At 60.5% G+C, this 21,518-nt stretch overlaps 2 protein-coding genes and 1 long non-coding RNA gene across 7 annotated transcripts; 1 reads left to right on the forward strand and 2 right to left on the reverse strand.

Moving 5' to 3' along the window:
* Positions 1-162: 162 nt before the first annotated feature.
* On the reverse strand, positions 163-5,495 carry LOC119876788. Its single transcript, XR_005366488.1, has 2 exons — positions 4,824-5,495; positions 163-1,577 (listed from the first exon to the last, which is right to left on the reverse strand). It is a non-coding gene; the product is annotated as an uncharacterized LOC119876788 (long non-coding RNA).
* A 570-nt stretch (positions 5,496-6,065) lies between these two features.
* On the forward strand, positions 6,066-15,645 carry MGAT4B (alpha-1,3-mannosyl-glycoprotein 4-beta-N-acetylglucosaminyltransferase B). The gene is made up of 15 exons (XM_038551742.1): positions 6,066-6,231; positions 11,284-11,469; positions 11,561-11,701; positions 11,785-11,918; positions 12,266-12,312; positions 12,627-12,740; positions 12,974-13,049; positions 13,178-13,292; positions 13,533-13,663; positions 13,800-13,907; positions 14,041-14,234; positions 14,610-14,688; positions 14,769-14,856; positions 14,950-15,062; positions 15,166-15,645. The coding sequence occupies exons 1-15, from the start codon at positions 6,135-6,137 to the stop codon at positions 15,187-15,189; spliced, it is 1,647 nt and encodes a 548-aa protein (XP_038407670.1). The 5' UTR covers positions 6,066-6,134; the 3' UTR covers positions 15,190-15,645.
* LTC4S (leukotriene C4 synthase) lies at positions 11,834-19,524 on the reverse strand. Of its 5 annotated transcripts, XM_038551756.1 has the most exons (5): positions 19,325-19,519; positions 17,437-17,536; positions 17,212-17,282; positions 17,043-17,124; positions 16,623-16,872 (listed from the first exon to the last, which is right to left on the reverse strand). In XM_038551756.1, the coding sequence occupies exons 1-5, from the start codon at positions 19,380-19,382 to the stop codon at positions 16,731-16,733; spliced, it is 453 nt and encodes a 150-aa protein (XP_038407684.1). In that variant the 5' UTR covers positions 19,383-19,519; the 3' UTR covers positions 16,623-16,730. The 5 variants fall into 5 exon arrangements, with proteins under 5 accessions (XP_038407685.1, XP_038407686.1, XP_038407684.1 ...); XM_038551757.1 differs by lacking the exon at positions 16,623-16,872 and adding an exon at positions 11,834-11,941 and having other exon boundaries at positions 17,043-17,282; XM_038551758.1 differs by lacking the exon at positions 16,623-16,872 and adding an exon at positions 11,845-11,968 and having other exon boundaries at positions 17,043-17,282; positions 19,325-19,521.
* Positions 19,525-21,518: the final 1,994 nt, after the last annotated feature.

Raw genomic sequence — 21,518 nt, forward strand, 5'->3', positions numbered from 1 at the left:
TATACAATCCCCTAATGGTTGTCCTGAACCTATCTACTTCCCATCTCCAACCCTCTGCCCCCCATCCCAGACCATGTCTCTCCCAGATGCCTACATCAGGACAGAATGGAAAACTTTTAGGTTCTGTAACTAGGGCCTGTGAATTAAATTGACCAGGTGAGCAAGAGAAAAGACAGATTTTTATTCAAGTACTAGGCAGTTAGAATTTGGGGGCTTATATACCAACTTACCAGGGGAAGCAGAGGAGAAGGTACTTCCAAGGAAGACAAATGACTTTTTTGAAAGATTATTTATTTATTTATTCATAGAGAGAAGAGAGAGAGAGAGAGACAGGCAGAGACAGAGACACAGGCAGAGGGAGAAGCAGGCTCCATGCAGGGAACCTGATGTGGGACTCGATCCCGGGTCTCCAGCATCACACCCCGGGCTGCAGGTGGCACTAAACCGCTGCGCCACCTGGGCTGCCCAACAAATGACTTTTAGAAAAGATAAATGGGCCCTCAGAATAGATGAGAGATATTATTATTACTTTTTTAAAGATTTATTTATTTATTTATGAGAGACACAGACTGAGAGAGAGGCAGAGACACAGGCAGAGAGAGAAGCAGGCTCCACGCAGGGAGCCCGACATGGGACTGGATCCAGGGTCTCCAGGATCACACCCTAGGCCGAAGGTGGTGCTAAACCTCTGAGCCACCCGGGCTGCCCTAGATGAGATATTATTGATGCTTTTGTGACAATGGATTTATCAGGTGATAAAAGCCAATCTGGAGCAGATTTTAGGACAATTGAGTTATTTGGGGAGGCCTTGCTTTTAGGCAGAAAAGGCAGTTCAAGGAAAAGCCCATTTTCAAATGCTTCCGGCCCAAAATGATTTCCAGGCTACAGTGATGTATTCTGGACTCCTTCACCTACAACAGCTGCTGCCTCCTCCCCTGCTTCCTCTCTTTCTCTCTCTCCAGTCCCTCATCCCTGCCTGCTGTCGGGAATCATTTCAAAATGTAGGTATGACTGTCTCAATCCCATGGCGCCCTGACATGTTCTGGATGTTCCCCACAGCTCTGAGGGTAAAAACCCCAATTCCTGACAAGGTGTGCAAGGTCCCACTGCTCTGCTCTGCTCCTGTCTGCCCCCTGCCCCTTCTCTCACTGAGCTGTAGCCAGGCCTGCCTGGGGACTCCTTCCACAGCGGCATTTGCATATGCTGATCCAGCTGGTGACCTTTGCTGAGGCAACTCCTTCTCCCTGGGTCATATTAATAACCCCATCTTCCCAGGGAAGCCCACTATCTCTGGACAAGGTAATCCTCCCCCCACCCACTTTAAGCTTTTTGAGCTCCATGGACCTTTCTAGCACTGAGTAGAGTGGCCGGGACAGACTGTGGCAGGGCAGAGACCAGGTAGATGTCGGCACACGTGCATCCCCGTCACTGGTAACTCAAGCTTGTCTGGCACGTGGTGAACTTCAGATCATTTGTTATGAATGAAAATGGAAATGAGGCATCCAAGGAAAGAAGGGCCAGCTGAGGCTTGGGGCAAGACTTCCAAACTCTCACAGGGGTGGGGATTCCTTTAGCATCTGGAAAAGACAAAAGATTTTGGTTAGAACCATGTTTTGAAATGCTTAAAATACAATATATTGCATTACAAAAGGAGTACTAATATTGAAATGCAAATATGAAAATATAAAAACACAAATGAGTAAATAAAGAATCACAGCTGAGGAACTGGCTCAGTCTGCACAGGATGCAACCCTTGATCTCAGGGTCCTGCATTCAAGCCCGACGCTGGGCATGGGGCCTACTTAAAAAATAAGAAATAGGGATCCCTGGGTGGTGCAGCGGTTTAGCGCCTGCCTTTGGCCCAGGGTGTGATCCTGGAGACCCGGGATCGAATCCCGCGTCGGGCTCCCGGTGCATGGAGCCTGCTTCTCCCTCTGCCTATGTCTCTGCCTCTCTCTCTCTCTGTGTGACTATCGTAAATAAATAAAAATTAAGAAAAACGAATCTATAAAAAAATAAGAAATATATAAAAAACAAAAAAACATAAATTTGCAACAAGCCCCTGTAATCCTTTTTTTTTTTTTTTTTTTTTAATTTATTTATGATAGTCACACAGAGAGAGAGAGAGAGAGAGGCAGAGACACAGGCAGAGGGAGAAGCAGGCTCCATGCACCGGGAGCCCGACGTGGGATTCGATCCCGGGTCTCCAGGATCGCGCCCTGGGCCAAAGGCAGGCGCTAAACCGCTGCGCCACCCAGGGATCCCCTTTTTTTTTTTTTTTTTAAGTAAGCCTACACCCAGTGTGGGGCTTGAACTCATGACCCTGAGATCAAGAGTTACATGTTCTAGGGGCACCTGGGTGGCTTTGTGGTTGACCATCTGCCTTTGCCTCAGGTCATGAACCCGGGGTTCCAAGATCAAGTCCCACATAGGGCTCCCTACAGGGAGCCTGCTTCTCCCTCTGTGTCTCTGCCTCTCTATGTCTCTCATGAATAAATAAATAAATAAAATCTTTAAAAAAAATAAATAAAAGCGTTGCATGCTCTACCAACTGAGCCAGCACCCCACCTGTGGTTCTTTATTAACTCATTCACTTATAATATAGAGAGGCAGGACTAATAAACACCAGAATCGCCAAGTAGAAGCATGTCACTGCTATTTGGAGGTGTTTGCAATGCTGTAGCATGAAAATCCTTGTGGTTTCTGTGTGATGGTAACAAGTATCGCTAACTCTGCTGGACTTTGCTGCCTCTGTTCATAATTGAAGGAACCACCAAGTTTCAGTTACAGATTAGTAAAAATAAAGATGAATTTTTTTTCCTTTCTCATCTTAACTCCTAGACCTCTCCAATTCTGAGTCGCTGACCACAGGTTAAGAAGCCCAGTAAAGCAGGACCTGAGTGGCTCAGTCGGTTAAGTGTCTGCCTTTGGCTCAGGTCATGATCCCGGGGTCCTGGGATCAAGCCCCACATTGGGCTCCCTGCTCACCTCGGAGCTTGCTTTTCCTTCTCCCTCTGCCTCTGCCTCTCCCCGCTGCTTGTGCTCTCTCAAATAAATAAATAAAATCTTAAATAAAAGAGAAAGAGAGAAAAAGCAGCAGCAGCAGCCCAGTAAAGGATGAAAGGACCAACCACCACCAAGGGCCATCCCAGAAAATCTCCAGGAAGGTAAAGTGGGCTGAGGGCTGTGATCCCAACACGAGGACATTTTCATTCTGTAGGAAGCAAGAACAAAGGAAGAAGCGCCCAATGGGTCTGGGGAGAAGGCCCATTGGCTCCATGCTCTATCCTGGGTGGGGATCAGAGTTGCTTGCTGTCCCCAAGCAAAGAAGCTGAACCCTTGGTTGAGCAGGTGCTATCGCTAGGCCTAAAAGGGCCTGGAGGGGGTCTGGCTGCAGACAGTCTATGAAGAACTAAAGAGCTTTAAAAAACTGCACAGGTGCCCAGCAGCTACTGTCCCTGTTCCAGAGGATAAAACTGGGGGTGCAGCAGCTACTCTGAGGGTCAGGCCAAAGCCCCCACTCAGGAGGACCAAGCCCCCCCTCCCCAACAACAGTGGGTGGAATGAAGGAACCAATAAATGCAGGAATTAAGGAACTGCCCCCCCCCCCACTGTCACTTCTGCAGGCCCCTTAGGCTTCTGCTCTTTCCATATGAAAAGAGCCCCACTTCCAGCCCCCTTCTGGGGGCAGCAGCAGCTTTCCTCGGGGATTTCTCTTCCTCAAAGCACAATGTCCGGCAGGACATTCAGGCATGGGTGGGTGCCCACTCTGCCCCTGCATGAGTATGTGGCCCAGAGGACCCCCTCCTGAGGTTCTGATGGGACAGTGGGGAGGAGGTACAGACGGGCAGCTTGGCTGGGGGGGTCTGGAGAGATTGCCCTCAAAGGCCATAGCCGGGACCCCATGGCTGCCGAGCCACAGCCATCTGCTTGGGCGTGTGGCCCTGTCCAGCCTACACCCTCCAGGCAGTCTCTGCTCCCCTTCACTCCAGATCTCACACTTCCCAAGGCCCCCCACCATGGTCTGGATAGTCCCATTCCTGATAGAGGCCTTGCAATCTTCAGGATTCTGCCCCCATCCAGGGCCTCCTTAATTCCAGTTCCTCCATCCGCAAAGCCAGAGCACCGGTGGGAGGGGACTCAGATAAGTTTCCTAAACTTCTGTCGCAGACAAGCCATCTCTTTAATTTTTATTGCTTTAATAGTTTTCCTTAACTCACTTATAAGATTACAGACACATGTAAAATGAAAAAAATGTAAACCCTCTGTATCACAGTCCAGATGAAAAACCATCATCTCTGGCCACAAACAGAAGATGTCTTGTAAAGGAATACACAGGAACATAAGTTTCCTTCAGAACACTTCAACAAGGCCTGGTGTCAGTTCATCAAGTTCATTAGGGGGTGGATTGGTGGCTCAGTAGATTAAGTGAAAGACTCTTGGTTTGGGCTCAGGTCATGATCTCAGCATCCTGGGATCAACCCCTTCTCCCCCCAGGAGTCGGGCTCTAGACTCCGGGAGGACTCTGCTTGAGATTCTCTCCCTCTCCCTCTACCCCTTCTTCCCCCTCTCTAAAAGAAAACTTTTAAAATAATAAAGTTCATTCCAAGTAGAGAGAGTGGTTAGGGCGCCTGGGTGGCTCAGTGGTCAGGTGTCTGCCTCCGGCTCAGATCTCTCAGATCGTGTTCCTGGGCTCCCTGCATGGAGCCTGCTTCTCCCTCTGCCTGTGTCTCTGCCTCTCTCTGTTGTGTTTCATAATTGATTAATTAATTAATTAATTAATTAATTAAATCTTTTAGAGAGAGAGAGAGAGTGAGTGGTACCTGTGTCAGTGTTGGATTCCCGCCTGCCGGAGAATGGAGGCCGGTCATTCCATCAGGCCCCAGGATGAAGTCCTGAAGCAGCCGGGGGCCCTGCCTCACCTGCCCCTGGCAGAAATACCCCCGCAGACGCTGATGCCCAGACCCTACCGTGCTCCTGGGAGCACAGCCTGTCCCCAGGTGTGGACCTGGGCTGGAACCGAAACCCCCAGTGACTCCCAGTCAGAAACCCCTCCCCGGCCCCAGCCTCAGCCTCCCCCAGGGGGCGGAGCTTGCAGGCAGGGCCCGGAGCCGGGACTCTCAGGAACCCTGCAAGGGCGCTCCCCAAAGGTCTGCCCTGACCCTCGGTGGGATGAATCCGTTATTGTTCGTACCCCGTCGGTTTCCCAGAGGCTAGGGGAAAGAACGGAGGCGTCGGCGCCCCGCAGTGAGGGGAGAGGCGCTGCGCCGTTCGGGGTGCCCCTGCCTCCCGCCCACCAGCGCCATCACCCCGGCAGCCAGCCCCGGTCCACAGCCTGGGCCGGTCACTGTGCCCAACACCACGTCGCAGCGGCTCTCTGGCTCCTGAAAACGACCCGCTGTCCGTACCCTGCGCGGCAGGAGCGCCTCCCGAGCCCGGCGCACCTGCACCCCGCCGACCGGAGGCCGGCCCAGGAAGCGGAAGCGCCAGCGCCCGGGGCGTGGGGCGGGCAGGGGGCCGGGGCCGGCCTCCCCAGGCGGGGCGCCGCCAGCCCCCGCCGCACCTGCCCCCCCGCCCGGCCTAGGCCCGGGGGCGGGGCCCGAGGGTCCCGGCGAGCGCCGGAGCGGGGTCGCCGCCGGAGGTAGGGGGAGGTGGGTCCTGATGAGGGGCTTGAGAAGCCGGGGTCCGGGGTGGGGAGGGGGCCGCCTCTCCGCAGCCCTCCCGCGCTCGCCCACGCGGGGGCCACGGTGCCCGGGCCGCGCCCCGCCCCCTCGCGGTGCTGGTGGAGGCAGCGGGTGACGCGGCCCCTTTAAATCCGGGCCGCCCCGCCCTGCGTTGCCGACTCCGCGGCGGCCCCGGATCCAGGCCGGGCCGCGGCTCTCGCCGCCCAGCCCAGCCCAGCCCAGCCCTGCCCAGCCCTGCCCAGCCCGGCTCGGCCCCGCCGCCCCGCCGCCCCGCCGCCCCGCCGAGGCCGCCCGCGCCGCCTGCCCCGCGCCCCCGCCCGGCCCCGGGCCCCCAGCTCCTCCCCGCCCCGGGGCCGGGGCCCCCGCCGCCTCCCGGTCCCCGCGCCCCGGCCCCGCTTCCCCGGGCCATGCGGCCTCGGCCCCGCCGGCGCCCGCCGCGCACCCGAGGAGATGAGGCTCCGCAATGGCACCTTCCTGACGCTGCTGCTCTTCTGCCTGTGCGCCTTCCTCTCGCTCTCCTGGTACGCGGCGCTCGGCGGCCAGAAAGGTGAGCGCGCCCCTCCCCCGGCCCCGCGCCGCGTCCACACCTGGGCTCACCTGGGCGCCGGCGGCCGGAGCGGGGTCCGGCCCGTGGCCGCGGGAGGCGGCCGGAAGCCGACGCAGGCGCCCCTTCCCCGCCCGGGCGCGCGGGGGACGCCCCTCCCATCCTCGCCCCCACTTGTTTGCTGCCGGAATAGCGACGTTCTCCTCTGGCCTGGGCCGGGCCGCGCCGAGCCGTCAGCGGGGGCCCAGTGGGACGCTCGGGACCCCGGGACCCGCCTGCGGGACGACGGTCGCGCGCGACGCTGGGGCTGGGCTCTCCCGCTGCTCAGCTGGGGGACCTTGAGTTTACACAAGGTCAAGAGATGGCTGTGGCCAGGTGGTCCCCAGGGGTCCCTTCTCCAGGCACCTGGAGAGGAGCAGGTACAGCGTCCCTGAAACGGGTGTGTGGGGGCAGCCACGTCCAGGCAGCACTCCCCAGCCCACCCAGCTCTCCACCCCCAGCCCACTGTGGCGGACTGCTCCCTGCGCCCCCGCAGCCCTCCTCCAGGACATCTGGCCCCAGGATTCCTCTGCCAGGACCTGGGTGCTGGAGAAGCCTTCCTCTGACGAGCCTCATGAGGAGCCAGCGCAGCCCCGGCTCCCGGATAACTTATTTTGTGTGGTCCCGTCAAACTCCACCCCCCACCTGAAGTTTGGGTAGGCTGGCCAGTCCACCACCAAAGCCCTCTGAGCTTGGTCAGCACACTTGGGGCAGGGGTGGGGGCAGGCCACAGCCCTGGCTGGAGTTGCTTGGGGTTGGTTGGGATGGCTGGGGCTGAGTGGGGCCCTGGTGGAGGGTGAGGAGGCCCTCACAGGCCTTGTCCACCCGGCCTACATGTAGCATAAGAGCCTCCGGGAAGAGCTGCTTCCTTCCTGCCTCCTGGCCTTCCTGCAGGAGGTCCAAGCAGGATCAGGCTGAGGCCAGCTGACCCTCTGCCTCCCTCCTACCTCCTGCTTCCCTTATCCCCAACCCCATGCTAAATGGAGCTGGAGGAGGAAAGACTGAGGAGGGATCTGGAATCTTCTGGACCCTCCAAGCCCCAACAGCCCCCACCTGTCTCCTGCCTGACCAGCCCAGCCTGCTGCAGTCTACCAACCTGTTTGGGTTGGGGTCTTAGGGCTCCAGAGGCCCTGAGGGGAGATCCCTAGGGCTTGGCACAGGAAGTGCATGGCTGGGCCAGAGTTCTCTGTGGGTCTGTAAGTAGGGTGTGTCACCTGGGCAGAGTTCTCTGGATGTGGGTGTGTCACCAGGAGGATGGCATTTTGGACTTTTGGGAGAGTAGCCCCGTAAGCAGACGGGCATGGAGGCCAAGGTGGGGCTAGATCTAATGGGCTATGGCACGCCAGTCTGCTTGTGGGTGGGTGATGAGCCCTTGCACCCTGTCCTCAGCCACGCCACTGTGGTTCGGCCTCGTACAACAGTCACGTGCCCTCAGCCTGACATCAAGAGTTGCAGTGCAGGGACCCCCACCACAACCCCTTCTTTGGGAGCCTGGCTGGCCACAGGGAACTGATCTCCAGGAGCAGCAGAGGGAGGGTGGGTACCAGAGGCTCCAGCTGGGAGCCTCGGAGGCTCCCTGTCTCTGAGGGGGGTCATCCAGGAGGCTGGCACTCCAAGGGCCTGGGGAGTAGAAGAGCACCCCCGCCAAAGAGGCGCGGGGCTTGGTTGCAGGGGTCCTCACAGAAGCCTAAGAGCCTGTGAGTCATGGCGAGGGGGTGGCATGGCACTTCCTTGTCAAGAGCTATCAGTGTTTTAGGAGACCCCAGTAAGGTCAGGTCTCTGGAGGCCTCCTGAAAAGCCTGAATCTGGGCTCTTAGGCAAACCTTTCTCATTTGTGCATGTAGACAAATGTGTGTGGGAAAGCCAGACTGAGCCAGTCTGAGGCCAGACTTGACCACAGCTTCCAGCCGCAGTGGGTGTGGGGTCTAGGCTAGGGTCGGTGCAGGCACCAGTACTTAGGGGAAGGGCAGAGGAATTCAGATCTGTAAGAAAGGTGGGCTGGGAGCCAAAGAGGAAGCAGACAGCAGGAGCAGGTGGCTTCCCGGAAGCCCAGGGCCAAGGACCAGAAAGGACATAGAGGCCTTGGCAAGCTGGACCCAGGACCCAGGACCCAGGTTTGGGGCCCACTTTCATATCCAGCCTTAACCAGACCTGTGCAACAGCCCCACTAGTGCTCCGACTGTAGCCCTCAGCCAAGCACCTGCTGAAGACCCATCCCCATCCCCAGAGAGAACAGCAGACTGTGGGGCCGGCCAGCCTCCACCCTCCCCCACAGCCCAGCAGCCTGGAGTCCAGCAAACACAGTTGTGGGGTGGTGGTAAGGTCTGGAGAGGAAAGGAACACCTGCCCCTCTCTGAACCCCCACCCTGCCTACAGGTTCACCCCATACCTTCACTGGACCGGGCACCTGCCTGGACCCCTCTGAGCCCCTTTCCCCTTCCTTAGGTACCTGGCACATGGTCTGTGCCCAGCTTGGCTCTGTGAGTCTGTTTTTTCAATCAAGAGGGAACCAGGGAGATGACTGTAGTCCGTGGGCCTCAGGTGTCCTGATTACTCTGCCTGCCTTCGGGTGGGGGGAGTGGTGAGAGAGGTGCCACGATCGGGGCCACAGCCCAGTCCTTCTCCAGGGCCAGCTGCACCTGGGCCAGGCCCTCCACCCTCCTTCCCTGGGCTAGGAAGGTAGAGAGGGAAGGAGAGGTCAAAGTGCCCTCAGCCCTTGCTGCCAGGAACTTCTTTCCTGCCCTCCCAGAGGCCAGGGGCTCCCTAGGCTTTTGCCCCTCCCATCCCTTGAGCTGTGCATCCCCCCCAGCCTGTTCAGCACGTCAGCCACCCAGACCAAAAAGGTTGTGGGGATGCCAGGATGGCTTGGCGGAGCCCTGGCACATAAGGCTGAGCCCACTGGAAGGCAGGCACAGAGCTTGAGTTTCTGGCTTTGACAGGCAAGGACAGAGGGGACCCAGGACCAGAGAAGTCAAGGACAGTGGTCAGGCCAGGGACCTTGCAGGCAGGGTGGGAGTGGGGGTGGGCTGCCGAGGAACAGGGCCTGCAGTGTTGAGGGAAGTGACATTAGAGTTGGTGTGGGCAGGGAGCCAGGGCCTATCACCTCCTGGTAAACAGAGGAAGCTCCGGCCCTGGGTTGCGGGAGGCCCCTAGGAACGGCGGCCATGGTAGGAAGCCAGCTGTGCTCAGGCCTCGGTGGCCAAGGGAGACTCAGGTGCTCACTCCTGCCCACCTGGCTTGTTGCCCAGGCAGGTGCAGGTTAAACAGAGCTCAGCCTACATAACAGAGAAGGCCAGGGTGGGGCCGCAGTCAGAGAGGAGTGGGGCCTCCAGCCTCCCCCATGAAACAGAGCAGCCCTGAACTCCCTCCTGGGGGCCTCGGCACCTCCAGTCTCTGTTCCCTGTGGGGCGGCCCCAACTCTGGGCCGGGGTGGGAGAGTGTTTGTTGGGGTGGCTGGCTCCTGTTCAAGGGGTCAGGTTTCCAGGGTAACCTGGCCACTGAACCCAGCAGCACAGAGCCTCACAGATCTTGTAACCCAACTCTCCCCTCCCTCCCCCTGCAGGGCTGTCCCTGTGGGGCCAGCAGAAGAGTATGGAGTGTCTCAGGGAGGGTTTACTTGGCTCACCTCCCCACCCCTCCCCAACCCCCCACCTCCTCCTCTTCCTCTTCCTCTAGGATTTAGCACTTAGACCTCTGCCCCTGCAGCTTAAGGGGGAATGTAATCCTGAAATGACAGAACTTTGCCTTGGTCATGACCTTTGGTGGCAGCACTATCCCAGGGCATTCTGAGGGCTGGGACCCCACCAGGGAATCAGGGAACAGAAGAGCTGCCTTGAGATGAGAGGGGAGTTCCGGAAGGTTTTCTAGCCTTAAAAACTAGACTTTGAAACAGCCTTGAAGGCTATGTGGGTTTTCATTAGACCCAGAAGAGAAAGGGGGCTCCCAGGCAGAAGAGACAGCCCCCGCAAAGCCAGCAGTTGTCTGGGATGGCAAATAGAGCAGAAGCAAGATTAGAAGGGTCCTTAAGTGCACAGCCCCGTGTGACCCAGCTGCATAGGCTGCAGGGGAGGGGATGTTGTTTGTCTCCTTGCTCACTGGTTCCTGCCAGACCAGAGGAGCCAGGTGCCCGGCACCCTGGGGATCCCTGAGCACTGTCAGGAAGCCCTACCTTGGTGCTGCTCCTGGCCTGCCTGCACCCCTAATGCCCACAGCTGGGGCGCGTCTGGAGGTTCTAACACCAGTCCTCCTGGGATGGTGCACAGACCCTTCCAGGAGGCGCTTGCATACAGGTCTCTGGAGGAGCAGGTCTGCAAGCAGAGCCATGTTCCCTCTCTACTGCTGACTCACACTGAATGACCAGGGACTAGTTGCTCAGTTTCATCTGCTCATCAGAGCACTGGGAGGCCATAACCACAGCAGCCAGCCCGTGAGACCAAAAATCCGGAGCAGAATAGGCACTGGGGCCCAGTCCTACTTGGAGGACAGGATGAGAGCCTCCAGAGAGGGTTATTCCCAGAGGGCCCTCTGTGAACATGGGTGGGGAGCAAAGGGTAGAGGCTGAAAGCAGGGAGCTAAGAACCCTCTTGAGCAAGGGCTGGGTCCTGCCCTGGTTGGGACCTTGGGTATCCAACCTCCTGGGAGGAGCAGAAACAGCAGAAAGAAGCAAGAGGGGTCTTTGGAAGCCACTGGGTAAAGATTCAGTCTAAGGATTCCCCCACTTGGGGCGGGAAGTGATCCTGTAGCCCTCCCCCAGAAGTCTTCTCAAAGGTGAACAGGATAGGGGGAGAGTTACCCCTTCCCCCGGGTGTCACTGTGACTTTAGACTGACCCTATGTACACTACCCACCTCTCACCACCACCCCCACACCCTTAGCTGGCATGTGGGCAGGCACAAGAACAGATGTAGATAGGCTATCGCACAGATGGGCACAAGAATGTGCTGCTGGCACACTCAAGGGACAGTAGGGCAATGCTCGGCTGCCCCCTGGTGACAGCGTGCGAACCAACCACCCGCAGGCGATGTGGTGGACGTGTACCAGCGGGAGTTCCTGGCGCTGCGTGACCGGCTGCATGCGGCCGAGCAGGAGAGCCTCAAGCGCTCCAAGGAGCTCAACCTGGTGCTGGACGAGATCAAGAGGGCCGTGTCGGAGAGGCAGGCGCTGCGAGAGGGGGAGGGCAATCGCACCTGGGGCCGCCTAACTGGTGAGCGCCGGCGCCGCGCCCGGGGCAGGGAAGGCGGGGCCGACGGCCGGCCGCCCGCTCTGACGCGTCCCTTCCTGGGCCCCCACCCCAGAGGATCCCAGACTGAAGCCGTGGAACGTCTCCCACAAGCACGTGCTGCACCTGCCCACCGTCTTCCACCACCTGCCGCACCTGCTGGCCAAGGAAAGCAGCCTGCAGCCCGCCGTGCGTGTGGGCCAGGGCCGCACCGGAGGTAGGGGCGCGGCCCGGCGGGGGCGGGGGCGGGGGCGGGCCCGGCGTCCTGCAGTACGCGCTCTCCCCCCCCCACCCCCGCAGTGTCGGTAGTGATGGGCATCCCCAGTGTGCGGCGCGAGGTGCACTCGTACCTGACAGACACGCTGCACTCGCTCATCTCGGAGCTGAGCCCGCAGGAGAAGGAGGACTCGGTCATCGTGGTGCTGATCGCCGAGGCGAGTGGCCTGGGGCGCGGGGGCTGGAGGGGGTGGGGAGAGGTCAGAGCCTGCAGAGAACCGCGGAACAAAAATAGCAAGAAAGAGAAAGGACAACAGAGTAGCATTCTGGAGGGGGAAGAAACTTCAAAGTTCAGTTGTCAGTTTCATTCACAAATTTAAGACAAGTTAGAGAGAAAGTCCCATTCAGCGTCCCCTGGTGGAAACGCCAGTTACCTGGGCCACCCCACCCCAGGGCCCGCAGTGCACGGGGTCCTCTGGAGCCCGCACCCATCCCCTCAGCCCCTTCTTCCAGGCCGAATGGGGGTGACAGCCAGGCTTAGGGAGGGCACTTGGTCTCCCCACAGACTGACCCACAGTATACCTCGGTGGTGACAGAGAACATCAAAGCCTTGTGAGTACTGGCGCACACACAACCCAAAGCTGGTGGGGCAGGGGCTTCGCTAGTGGGGCAGGCAAGTGCCGGTTCCTCCTATGTGATGCTGCTTTCCCAGTGTGGGAGAGGGTGCTTCCCATCTTTGCTGAAAATGGGTGGGTGCGTAGAGGCAGCCCAGCTTTCTGGAGCGTCTGTGCCTCAGCAGGGTGGGCACAGTGTTGTGTGATAGCTGCCCCGAGGGCCTTACCAAAGGGACAGGCTCTGTCTAGCTCAGCCCTGCCCCAGCTGCAGTGCCAGGAGGCTGCACACCCACTGGCCTTCCCCGTTCCCAGGTTCCCCACGGAGATCCATTCCGGGCTCCTGGAGGTCATCTCCCCTGACCCCCACTTCTACCCTGACTTCTCCCGCCTCCGAGAGTCCTTTGGGGACCCCAAGGAGAGAGTCAGGTAGGAGCACCACACCCGACCAGGTGCCTCCCTCCGCAACCTGCCCACCAGAGTGGAGAACCTGGTTGGCTGGTGCCTGAGTGGCAGGCATTTCCTTGCAGTACCTCCATGTCTCCACCGGAGGACCCCCGCATGGGGTTGGGGTGGGAGGCCGACCCAATCCGTGGCCTCTGTGGTAGCCACACTGGAGGTGGAAGGGTCCGAGCCCATGAGCCCCTGCCCCTGGTCCACAGGTGGAGGACCAAACAGAACCTCGATTACTGCTTCCTCATGATGTACGCACAGTCCAAAGGCATCTACTACGTGCAGGTCAGCACTGAGACCTTGCCTTGCCCCCCAGAGACCTGGACCCTGGCTGGGGCTGGTGGTAAGCCCCGCCCTACCACGCCCCTGTGCCCATGCTGAGTCCAGGCCCCCTTCTACCCCACACTGTGCAGCTGGAGGACGACATTGTAGCCAGGCCCAACTACCTGAGCACCATGAAGACCTTCGCTCTCCAGCAGCCCTCGGAGGACTGGATGATCCTGGAGTTCTCCCAGCTGGGCTTCATTGGTACGCCACCCCCCACCCCACCACCCAGCACCCCACGCCCCTGACCTGACCGGGGCTCCTCAGTCCAGCTGCCCTTGGCTTCCAGATGTCAGGGCTCACCACCTCCTTCTGTACCCTTGTGTCTGCACCTGCCTGCAGCTGGCTGTAGGGCTTGCACTGGGAGCCTCCCTGGTGACCCCAGCCCGGGCCCCCAGAGATTAAGAAGCAGTAGGCCCACCCAGCACCCTTTCCCACCCCCAGGAAAGATGTTTAAGTCGTTGGACCTGAGCCTGATTGTGGAATTCATCCTCATGTTCTACCGGGACAAGCCCATTGACTGGCTCCTGGACCATATTCTGTGGGTGAAGGTCTGCAACCCCGAGAAGGATGCGGTGAGCCTGGGCTGCACAAAGGGTGGGGGGGCACGCAGCCTCCAGCATGGACCATGTCAGTGTCCATGTGGCACCTGACATAAGGGGACAGCAGAGCAGCCTAGCTGAGCCCTAGGCTGTCACAATCTCTCTGCAGAAGCACTGTGACCGGCAGAAGGCCAACCTGCGGATCCGCTTCAAGCCTTCCCTCTTCCAGCACGTGGGCACGCACTCCTCGCTGGCGGGCAAGATTCAGAAACTGAAGGTGGGCTATACTATCCTTGGGCTTGCCTGGGTGTGGGCAGAGCTGGGGCTGCGGTGGGGTGCCGGGGGTGCGGAGTGGACAGCGCAAGTCTGGGGGGGCCCTCTCCAGCTCTGCTGTATCTCCTTGGCCACAGGACAAGGACTTTGGGAAGCAGGCACTGAGGAAGGAGCATGTGAACCCACCGGCCGAGGTGAGCACAAGCCTCAAGACATACCAGCACTTCACCCTGGAGAAGGCCTACCTACGTGAGGATTTCTTCTGGGCCTTTACGCCTGCCGCAGGGGACTTCATCCGCTTCCGCTTCTTCCAACCGCTGCGCCTTGAGCGGTCAGTGCCGGCACCCCCTAGGGTCCACCTTGGGGGAGGGGCAGGGTGGCCACCAGGATAGAAGCCTCACCACCAATTTCTGGACCTGCACATGCCCTCTTTGACCCCCAGCAAATCACTTAACCTCACTGTCCTTATCTGAAGAATAGGCTTCATGATGGTAGGTACTTTGTAAACACTAAGTCAGGTGGTGCCCACAGTTAACTGTGTGATGTCGGCCAGCACTCCCGTCCCCTTGCACACCCCCTGAGCCCTACCCAGCCTCCCCAGGGCCTACCTGCTACACTCCTGGCCCAGGTGTGGCTTCTCCTCTGCTAGACAGTGCCAGGGCAGTGCCCCAGCCCTGCAGCAGCTCACCGGCCTGTCTGGCCGCAGGTTCTTCTTCCGCAGTGGAAACATTGAGCACCCAGAGGACAAGCTCTTCAACACCTCTGTGGAGGTGCTGCCCTTTGACGTAAGTGTAGCAGGGCGCGGGTGTGTAGGAAGGCCTGCCCCTCCCCCAGCCACGGCTTCAGCGCTCTGTTTTGTCCCCAGAACCCCCAGTCAGACAAGGAGGCCCTGCAGGAGGGCCGCTCAGCCACCCTGCGGTACCCTCGGAGCCCTGATGGCTACCTCCAGATAGGTGAGTGGGGGGCAGGCAGGTGGACATGAGGAGTGGAGGCAGGGCGAGCAGAGGTCTGGGGGCAGTGGCTCAGTGCTGCCCTCCCTTCCTCAGGCTCCTTCTATAAGGGTGTGGCAGAGGGCGAGGTGGACCCTGCCTTTGGCCCCCTGGAAGCACTGCGCCTCTCCATCCAGACAGACTCCCCAGTGTGGGTCATTCTGAGCGAGGTAAGCCAGGATGGGGAGGGGGGGGCGTCCAGGAACCCTTCCCAGTAGCCAGATGGTGGCTCAGCTCTGAGGCCTCTGCTGACCCCAAGCCCTGCTCTTTTAGATCTTCCTGAAAAAGGCCGACTAAGTGGAGGGCTTCTGAGAGTGCACTTTGGCTGGCCCTGAAGCCCCCTGGGATACCTGGGATGTCGTCGCTGCTGCCCCCGGAGGGCCAGCCCAAGGGCTCCTGCCCGGCACCCCGCTCCGCAGGCCTGGGATCGCCGCTGGCCCGGAGGCCCCAGGAGCTGGTGCTGCCCCCAACCCCCCCGCCCGGCCGCGGGAGGAGGCAGGCGCCCCCCACACTGTGCCTGAGGCCGGCCCTTGCGGCCCTGGAACCATTCACATCCCTGGCAGGCTTGAGCTATCAAGCCAGGCCTTTTTAGAAGAGCTTTTTTCCTGGGCGCCCACTGTCTCTGGCGCGAACACTGGAATGCATATACTACTTTATGTGCTGTGTTTTTTATTCTTGGATACATTTGATTTTTTCACGTAAGTCCACATATACTTCTATAAGAGTGTGACTTGTAATAAAGGGTTAATGAAGTCCATGCCTCCAGCATAAGTGTTGGGAGAGAGTAAGTGTGAGAGAGCTGTGGCTGCAGGCGGAGGCCAGGAGCGAGGCAGGAGCCAGGCAGTGCCACCCATGCCCGCCGCCACGTCCGCCCTCCACACAGCTCTGCATCACCTTGTCCTCATTTACCAGAAGGCCCAGGCCGCCGGGTGGGTGACTCGAAGGTGCAGGCGGTGTGGAATCTGAGGTGGGGCACCCAAAGCTGCCTCTGCTTACTGAGGACCGCCCCCCCAAACACGCCCCCCCAGCTCCTATCATCGTGCCCCAACTGCCTGCTTCAGCCTTCGCCTCCCACACCCAAGGCATCCCCGACCTCCTGCTTTGTGAGTCCGGGGCCCTGCCCTGCCCTGCCCTCATCGGAGGTCGCCAACCCTCTGCAGCGCCCGGAGGGGCTCTGACACATTTTAGGATTTCCCGCCCACCCTGGGACCTGCCCGAGAGTGGCTGCCCTGCCTGGAAAGCTCCTCTCCTCTGCCGACTTGGCTAAAAAAAATCACCTCCTCTGGGACGCTCTGTCCAGCCAGCAGGCCTTGCCCATGTCTGGGCCCCCAAGGCAGCCAGACGCTTCCCAAGAGTGCCTGTCCCAACTACACTGACGGCACTGGTCGTTACCCCCACGGCACATTACACCGTGCTGAACGCCAGGGACCGAGCGCTGACCCAAAAACGTCCCTGATGCCAGCTGTGAAAGACAGGGACGAGGAAGGGGGCAGCTGGAAGACAGTGAGGAGGCAGGCCTCAGAGGTGGGGACAGGCGACGAGCTGCTGGGCGCAGGGAGGGGCCGCGGGCGAGCCCCGCGGAAAGGGCGGCGGCGGGCCGGCGTGTGTCCCCAGGGCCCGAGAGGCCCCTCTCCCGCAGCCCCGCCCCCGGGAGGCCCATTGCCGGGAAGCCCAGCAGCCCGCCGCGGCCCAGGGCTGCGCGGTCCCTCCGACCCAGACTGCGCACGGGGTTCGGTCACCGGCACTTTAATAGGGGACTGGGATAGGACGAGCACCCTCCCCTGTCCTCTTGGAAGCTCCGGCTCTTCTCCGGTTCCTCCGACCCGGCGTCCTCCGTCTCAGGCCCTGGGCAGCAGCGTCCCGAGCCGTCCGAGGAGCGCGGCGCGCAGCGCGCGGGGGAGGAAGTGGACGAGCAGGCCGAGCGCCGCCAGCGCCATCAGCAGCCAGAGCGCGCGCGCGCTCGCGTACAGCGGGGTCAGTCTGCGGGGGGCGCTCAGCGGGGGCGGGGCGGACGGCGGCGGCCCGCCCCCAGCCCCCAGCCCCCAGCCCCCAGCCCCCCGGGCCCCGCCAGGCCCGCCCCGGCCAGACCCCGCCCCCCCGCCAGGCCCGGGCCCCGCGCCACCTGCCTGGATCCCCGGCAGGGTCCTCACCTTTGCTGCGCCGAGCGCGCGTAGCCCTGGAAGTAGCGGAGGCGCGCGAAAAGGTAGACCAACCCGCACAGGGCCGCCGTGCCTGCGAGAGGGCCGGGGCGGCCACGTGAGCCGCCTGGCGCGCGGCCCGGGGCCCCGGGGTGTGTGCGCGTCTGTCCCGAGCCCAGACCTTCGTGGAAGAAGACGCCGGCGACCCAGAGCGCGGCGAGGAACAGTGGGAAGTACTCGCTGCAGTTCACTCTGCGGTGGGAACGGGCGGTGTGAGGGCGCCGGCGGGGACCGGGCTGGGGCCCCGCCGCTGCCCGGCCCCGCGCCCTCCGCCTCCTGGTCCCCCTCCCCGCCCGCGCGCTCCCCCTCGCCCTCCTCTCCCCCTCCCCCTCCCCGCCCGCCTCACTGGGCTCGGTAGACGCGCTCGAACTCCGGCGGCCCCGTGGTAAGCGGCGGCGACACGCGGAAGGCTCTGCGCGCCGAGATCACCTGCAGGGAGAAATAGGCTGGGGGCGAGGATGGGCGGGAGTCAGGTCCGCCGCCCCGGAGGCCCGCGCCGTCCGTCTAGGTCCCACCTTTTCTCCTCTCTCTCTGCGTGCTGACCTGTCACGACTCCCCTTTAAGCCCTCCTGGAACATAAGTGAAGTCCAACCTGAGGGGACCTCCGGCCCCCACCCCTTGTTTCTGGGCTTTTGGTATCCAAGATGCTCAAGGGGAAGGGCAGGGGGCCGGCCCGGATGCCGGAGGCGCTGTTCCCCCACCCCCACGCCCCCTCCCCACCCAGGGGGAGGAGGAGTGTCGCGGGTACACCTGGACTTGGGAGGGGCCTGCAAGCTCTGGACTTTGCTCCTAAACCCTTTGACTTTGACTTGCAAAACACAGGCAAATGACCACCTCCCACTCTAGATAGACACCTAGACTTTGAGGGTCCCATCATCAGGGCTGGAGGGCAGAGTTGGCTTCATCCTTCCAGATGCAAGAGAGCACACACCCTGGGGGTTACAGTTCCTGGTCCCCACCTGCGGAGCCTAGTGTGTGTGTGGGGGGGGTGTTGATCCTACTTCAGGCCAGGATCACTGTGCCTCCAAACTGGCATGGACTCCTGCCTTAGTTTCTCTGTTCAGGTGTTTGGGACCCCCACCTAAATCTGACAGACATCCTCTCCCCTACCCCAGGGCAGTTGCTGCTGGGACTCTTCTACTCCAACCCTGGGGGCCTGTGGGGCTCTGTCTCCCTCCATTCCAGTTTGGGTGGATGTGGAGAGTGGGCTAAACCCAGAGGATCTAAGTGCACAGGTGCCCTTCTCTTGGCCTCAGGCCAGGCCTTGAACATACACACACAAACACACACACACACACACACACAGCCCCAATGCTAGTTGTCTTCCAGCAAGTCCAGGGGCCCTGGGGCTCTTGATGCCAGGCCCTCTGAAGACCTGTCTACTCCCGAGTGCGCTGTGGAACAGTGCATCAGTGTAGGACCTAGAGGGGGCCCTGTGGCTACTGAGGAGGGGCTAAGAGCCAAGCGTGCTAGCCTAGCAGATCAAGTCAGCCTCTGTGCTCTGGCCCCCCCCCACCGAAGGGCCCCTTCCCAGGCTGTGCCTTGTCCTAGCCCAGACAGTGTGGAGTGACGGTGCCCCAAGGGGCAAGAATATCCAGCCTGAGAATGTGTCCTCTAGGGACAGTCCATAAGGATAACATCCGGGCACCTTTGTGGAGTAGGTAGGGCAGGGCACAGGTTCCAACCCTGTCCAGCTCCATGTGATCCCAGCATAGAGAGGATGCCTTTGAAGAGGGCAGAGCTGGGTCCTGCTGGGATTCCCAGAAAGAGGATAGTGGGAGAGGGCTGCCCTGGGCCCCATGGCTGCCCCACCGGCAGGTCAGCCTTTCATTCTGGCGCCTCCCATCACAGAATCAATAGCCTAAGGCCTTGGATGCCCCACCCGCTCCGGAAGCCCCTGCCCTCCTTCCAGTGTTCTTTATGCCACCCCCTTGCTCACACAAGGCATGCCTCTCTCAGTTGTTCCTCAGGACCCTTTTTCTATTTGGCTGGCTATCGCCTCAGTCAGGCACCCCTCTCAGCCCTGGTCCTGGCCCAGGGTTTCACGGCTCACCCCACAGACCTCCCTCCAGGGCTTTCCCTGGCCCTGAGGATGGTGCCAGCTTCTCAGCCTTCACTGGGGCCAGAAAAGCTCCAGCCCCAGCAGTCTGGGCGAGTCCACCCCTCCCCGGTCCTGGGCCCCCCAGCACCTCCCCAGGGCCCCTCCCCCACCTCCCAAACAGGAGCTAGTTCACCTTGCAGCAGGACTCCCAGGAGAGTGACAGTGGCCAGAAGGGCCACCTCATCCTTCATGGTGCTGGCGGCTCTGTGGGCCCAGGCTGGTGTGTGAGAGACAGCTGCGGAGCTCTTATCAGCCCTGGGCTGCTCACTTGAGAGGCTGGCCCAGGAGAGGAAGGCTGGGCCCTCTCCTGCCCCTACTGGAGGAGCTGAGGAAGGGGTGTGACCAGGGCCAGGGAGAGCCCAGGAGCCTGAGCAGGCTGGCTGGGCGGAAACCAGGGCTGGACGGAGCTGTGGGCTAGGGACAACCGGCCACTTCCTCCCAGTCATTCTTTGTGTCTTCAAGATTTTATTTATTTGTTTGTTTATTTATCTGAGAGGGTGAGCAGGGGGAGGAGCAGAAGGAGAGGGACAAGCACTCTGCTCTGAGAGTGGAGCCTGATGCTGGGCTCGATCCCAAGACCCTGGGATCATGACCTGAGCCAACACCAGAGTCAGACACTGACCAGACCGAGCCACCCAGGTGCCCCCTGCTGGGTCATTCTTGCCTCTTCTGTGCCTTGTCCAGTGCTCACCAGTGCTCGCCGAGCCAAGCATCCGCACTGCAGCCTTGGGGAAGCCTGGCTCCCATGTCGGCCCAGTGTCTCCAGGCCCACGCCCTCAGCACGTCCCAGGTGGCTCTCCAGACTTCCTCATGTCCTGGGTTTGTTCTCAGGAAACCAGAGGCTCCTCCTTGAGCCCTCTACACCCCCACCCACGGTTACCACCTCCCACGGATCATCAAGTCCTGTTCATTCTCAAATCCACCCCCAGTGTACCTTCCAAGCCCTGCCTTGCCCCAGTCATCTCTCATCTGGGCACAGGTTAAGGGATTCTAGAAGGTTCCCAGCCCCCCCACACACACACCCCAGACACACCCACTTACCTGTGTCCCCACTCCCCAAGCAGGCTGTTATGTAACATGTAACTCCGATGCAGGGCAGTCCAAGCATGCAGACCACGTGGGCGCACAGCCAAGTCCCTGCTCCCCTCAGGAAACCCAATGCCTGCCAGCCTCACAGCTGCCTGGGCTCCCAGCACACGGGCCATCCTGAAGCGGCCTTGCTGGCCTGGCAGGGTAGGTCAGCCTGTTGAGGATCATGGAACCCATCCTCTCCCAGGGCCCCGACCACAGAACCATCACCTACTGTTTCTGCCTGCCCAGCATCCCTTCTTCCAGAGGTCTTCCCATTCTCAGATCCTGTGGTGTGGACAGAGCTGTTTCCCCGCCTCCTGGGCCTGACGGATGGGCATAGGACACAGGACGACTGTGAGCCACGGCTAACTCAAGATGCTGAGGTGCCGTTCTGGAAACTTAGAATACCAGGAAAGGGAACTCAGGGTGGGGAGAGGGTTCCTGAGGGCCATTTATGGCCACTGGCCACCCTGAGGAACATCGAGCCTACGTGAGGCTTGGAGGAGAGAGCAGCTGATGTCCTGGAGCCCTGGGGCCACCTGGCCTGGAACAGCCCTCCAGCCAGGCAGCCTTGGCATTTTGTAAGACGGCCACTTCTCCTTTCGGCTCAGGCTGGGGGGAGGTAGGTTTTGGTCAGCAGTGGCAGAGAGCACAGGCCACAGACAAGCGCGGGCCAGGCTGCGGGAGGGACAGAGCAGCTGGATCTTGGGGGCAACTGCCCTGCAATTGGTCTTGGGCCACTGTGATGCCCGGTCACTCCTGAGGGGGAGGGGTGTCTGCATGTCAGTGTTATGTGACCTCTGGACCTCCTTCCTTGCTGTCCCCAAGCCTGGGTCCCAGCCTGAGAGCTTTGTAAGCTCCTGGGCTCCCCCAAGAGCTCCTTTGGCCCGCCTGTGGCCTGGCCAGGGCCCAACAAGTGGTCTCCATTATGGTTCCCAGGGATGGTGCCAGCCTGTCCATGTGAACCGTGCGTGTCTGCGGGCACTCGCAGCGAGTGTCTCTTGGGGCCTGTGTGCTTGCCAGCGTGTCGGCACTCCTGTGTGTGTGTCTGTGGGTCTCCACACATTTCAGGAGCTCCTCTAGGCCAAACTCTTGTTTCCTCTGAGGCCTAAACAGCCTCCTTTCCAAGCCAGTCCCCTGCCCCAGCAACAGGAAGCTGAGGCCTGGCACCAGCAGCTTCTGAGGAAGTCCTTGGGCGGATGTCCAGGGTGAACTGGGGTCTCCACCCCTGGAGCTCTCCCCAGACCATTGGGCCT

The sequence above is a fragment of the Canis lupus genome, chromosome 11 (genome assembly GCF_011100685.1).
Source record: "Canis lupus familiaris isolate Mischka breed German Shepherd chromosome 11, alternate assembly UU_Cfam_GSD_1.0, whole genome shotgun sequence".
Lineage (NCBI taxonomy): Eukaryota > Metazoa > Chordata > Mammalia > Carnivora > Canidae > Canis > Canis lupus.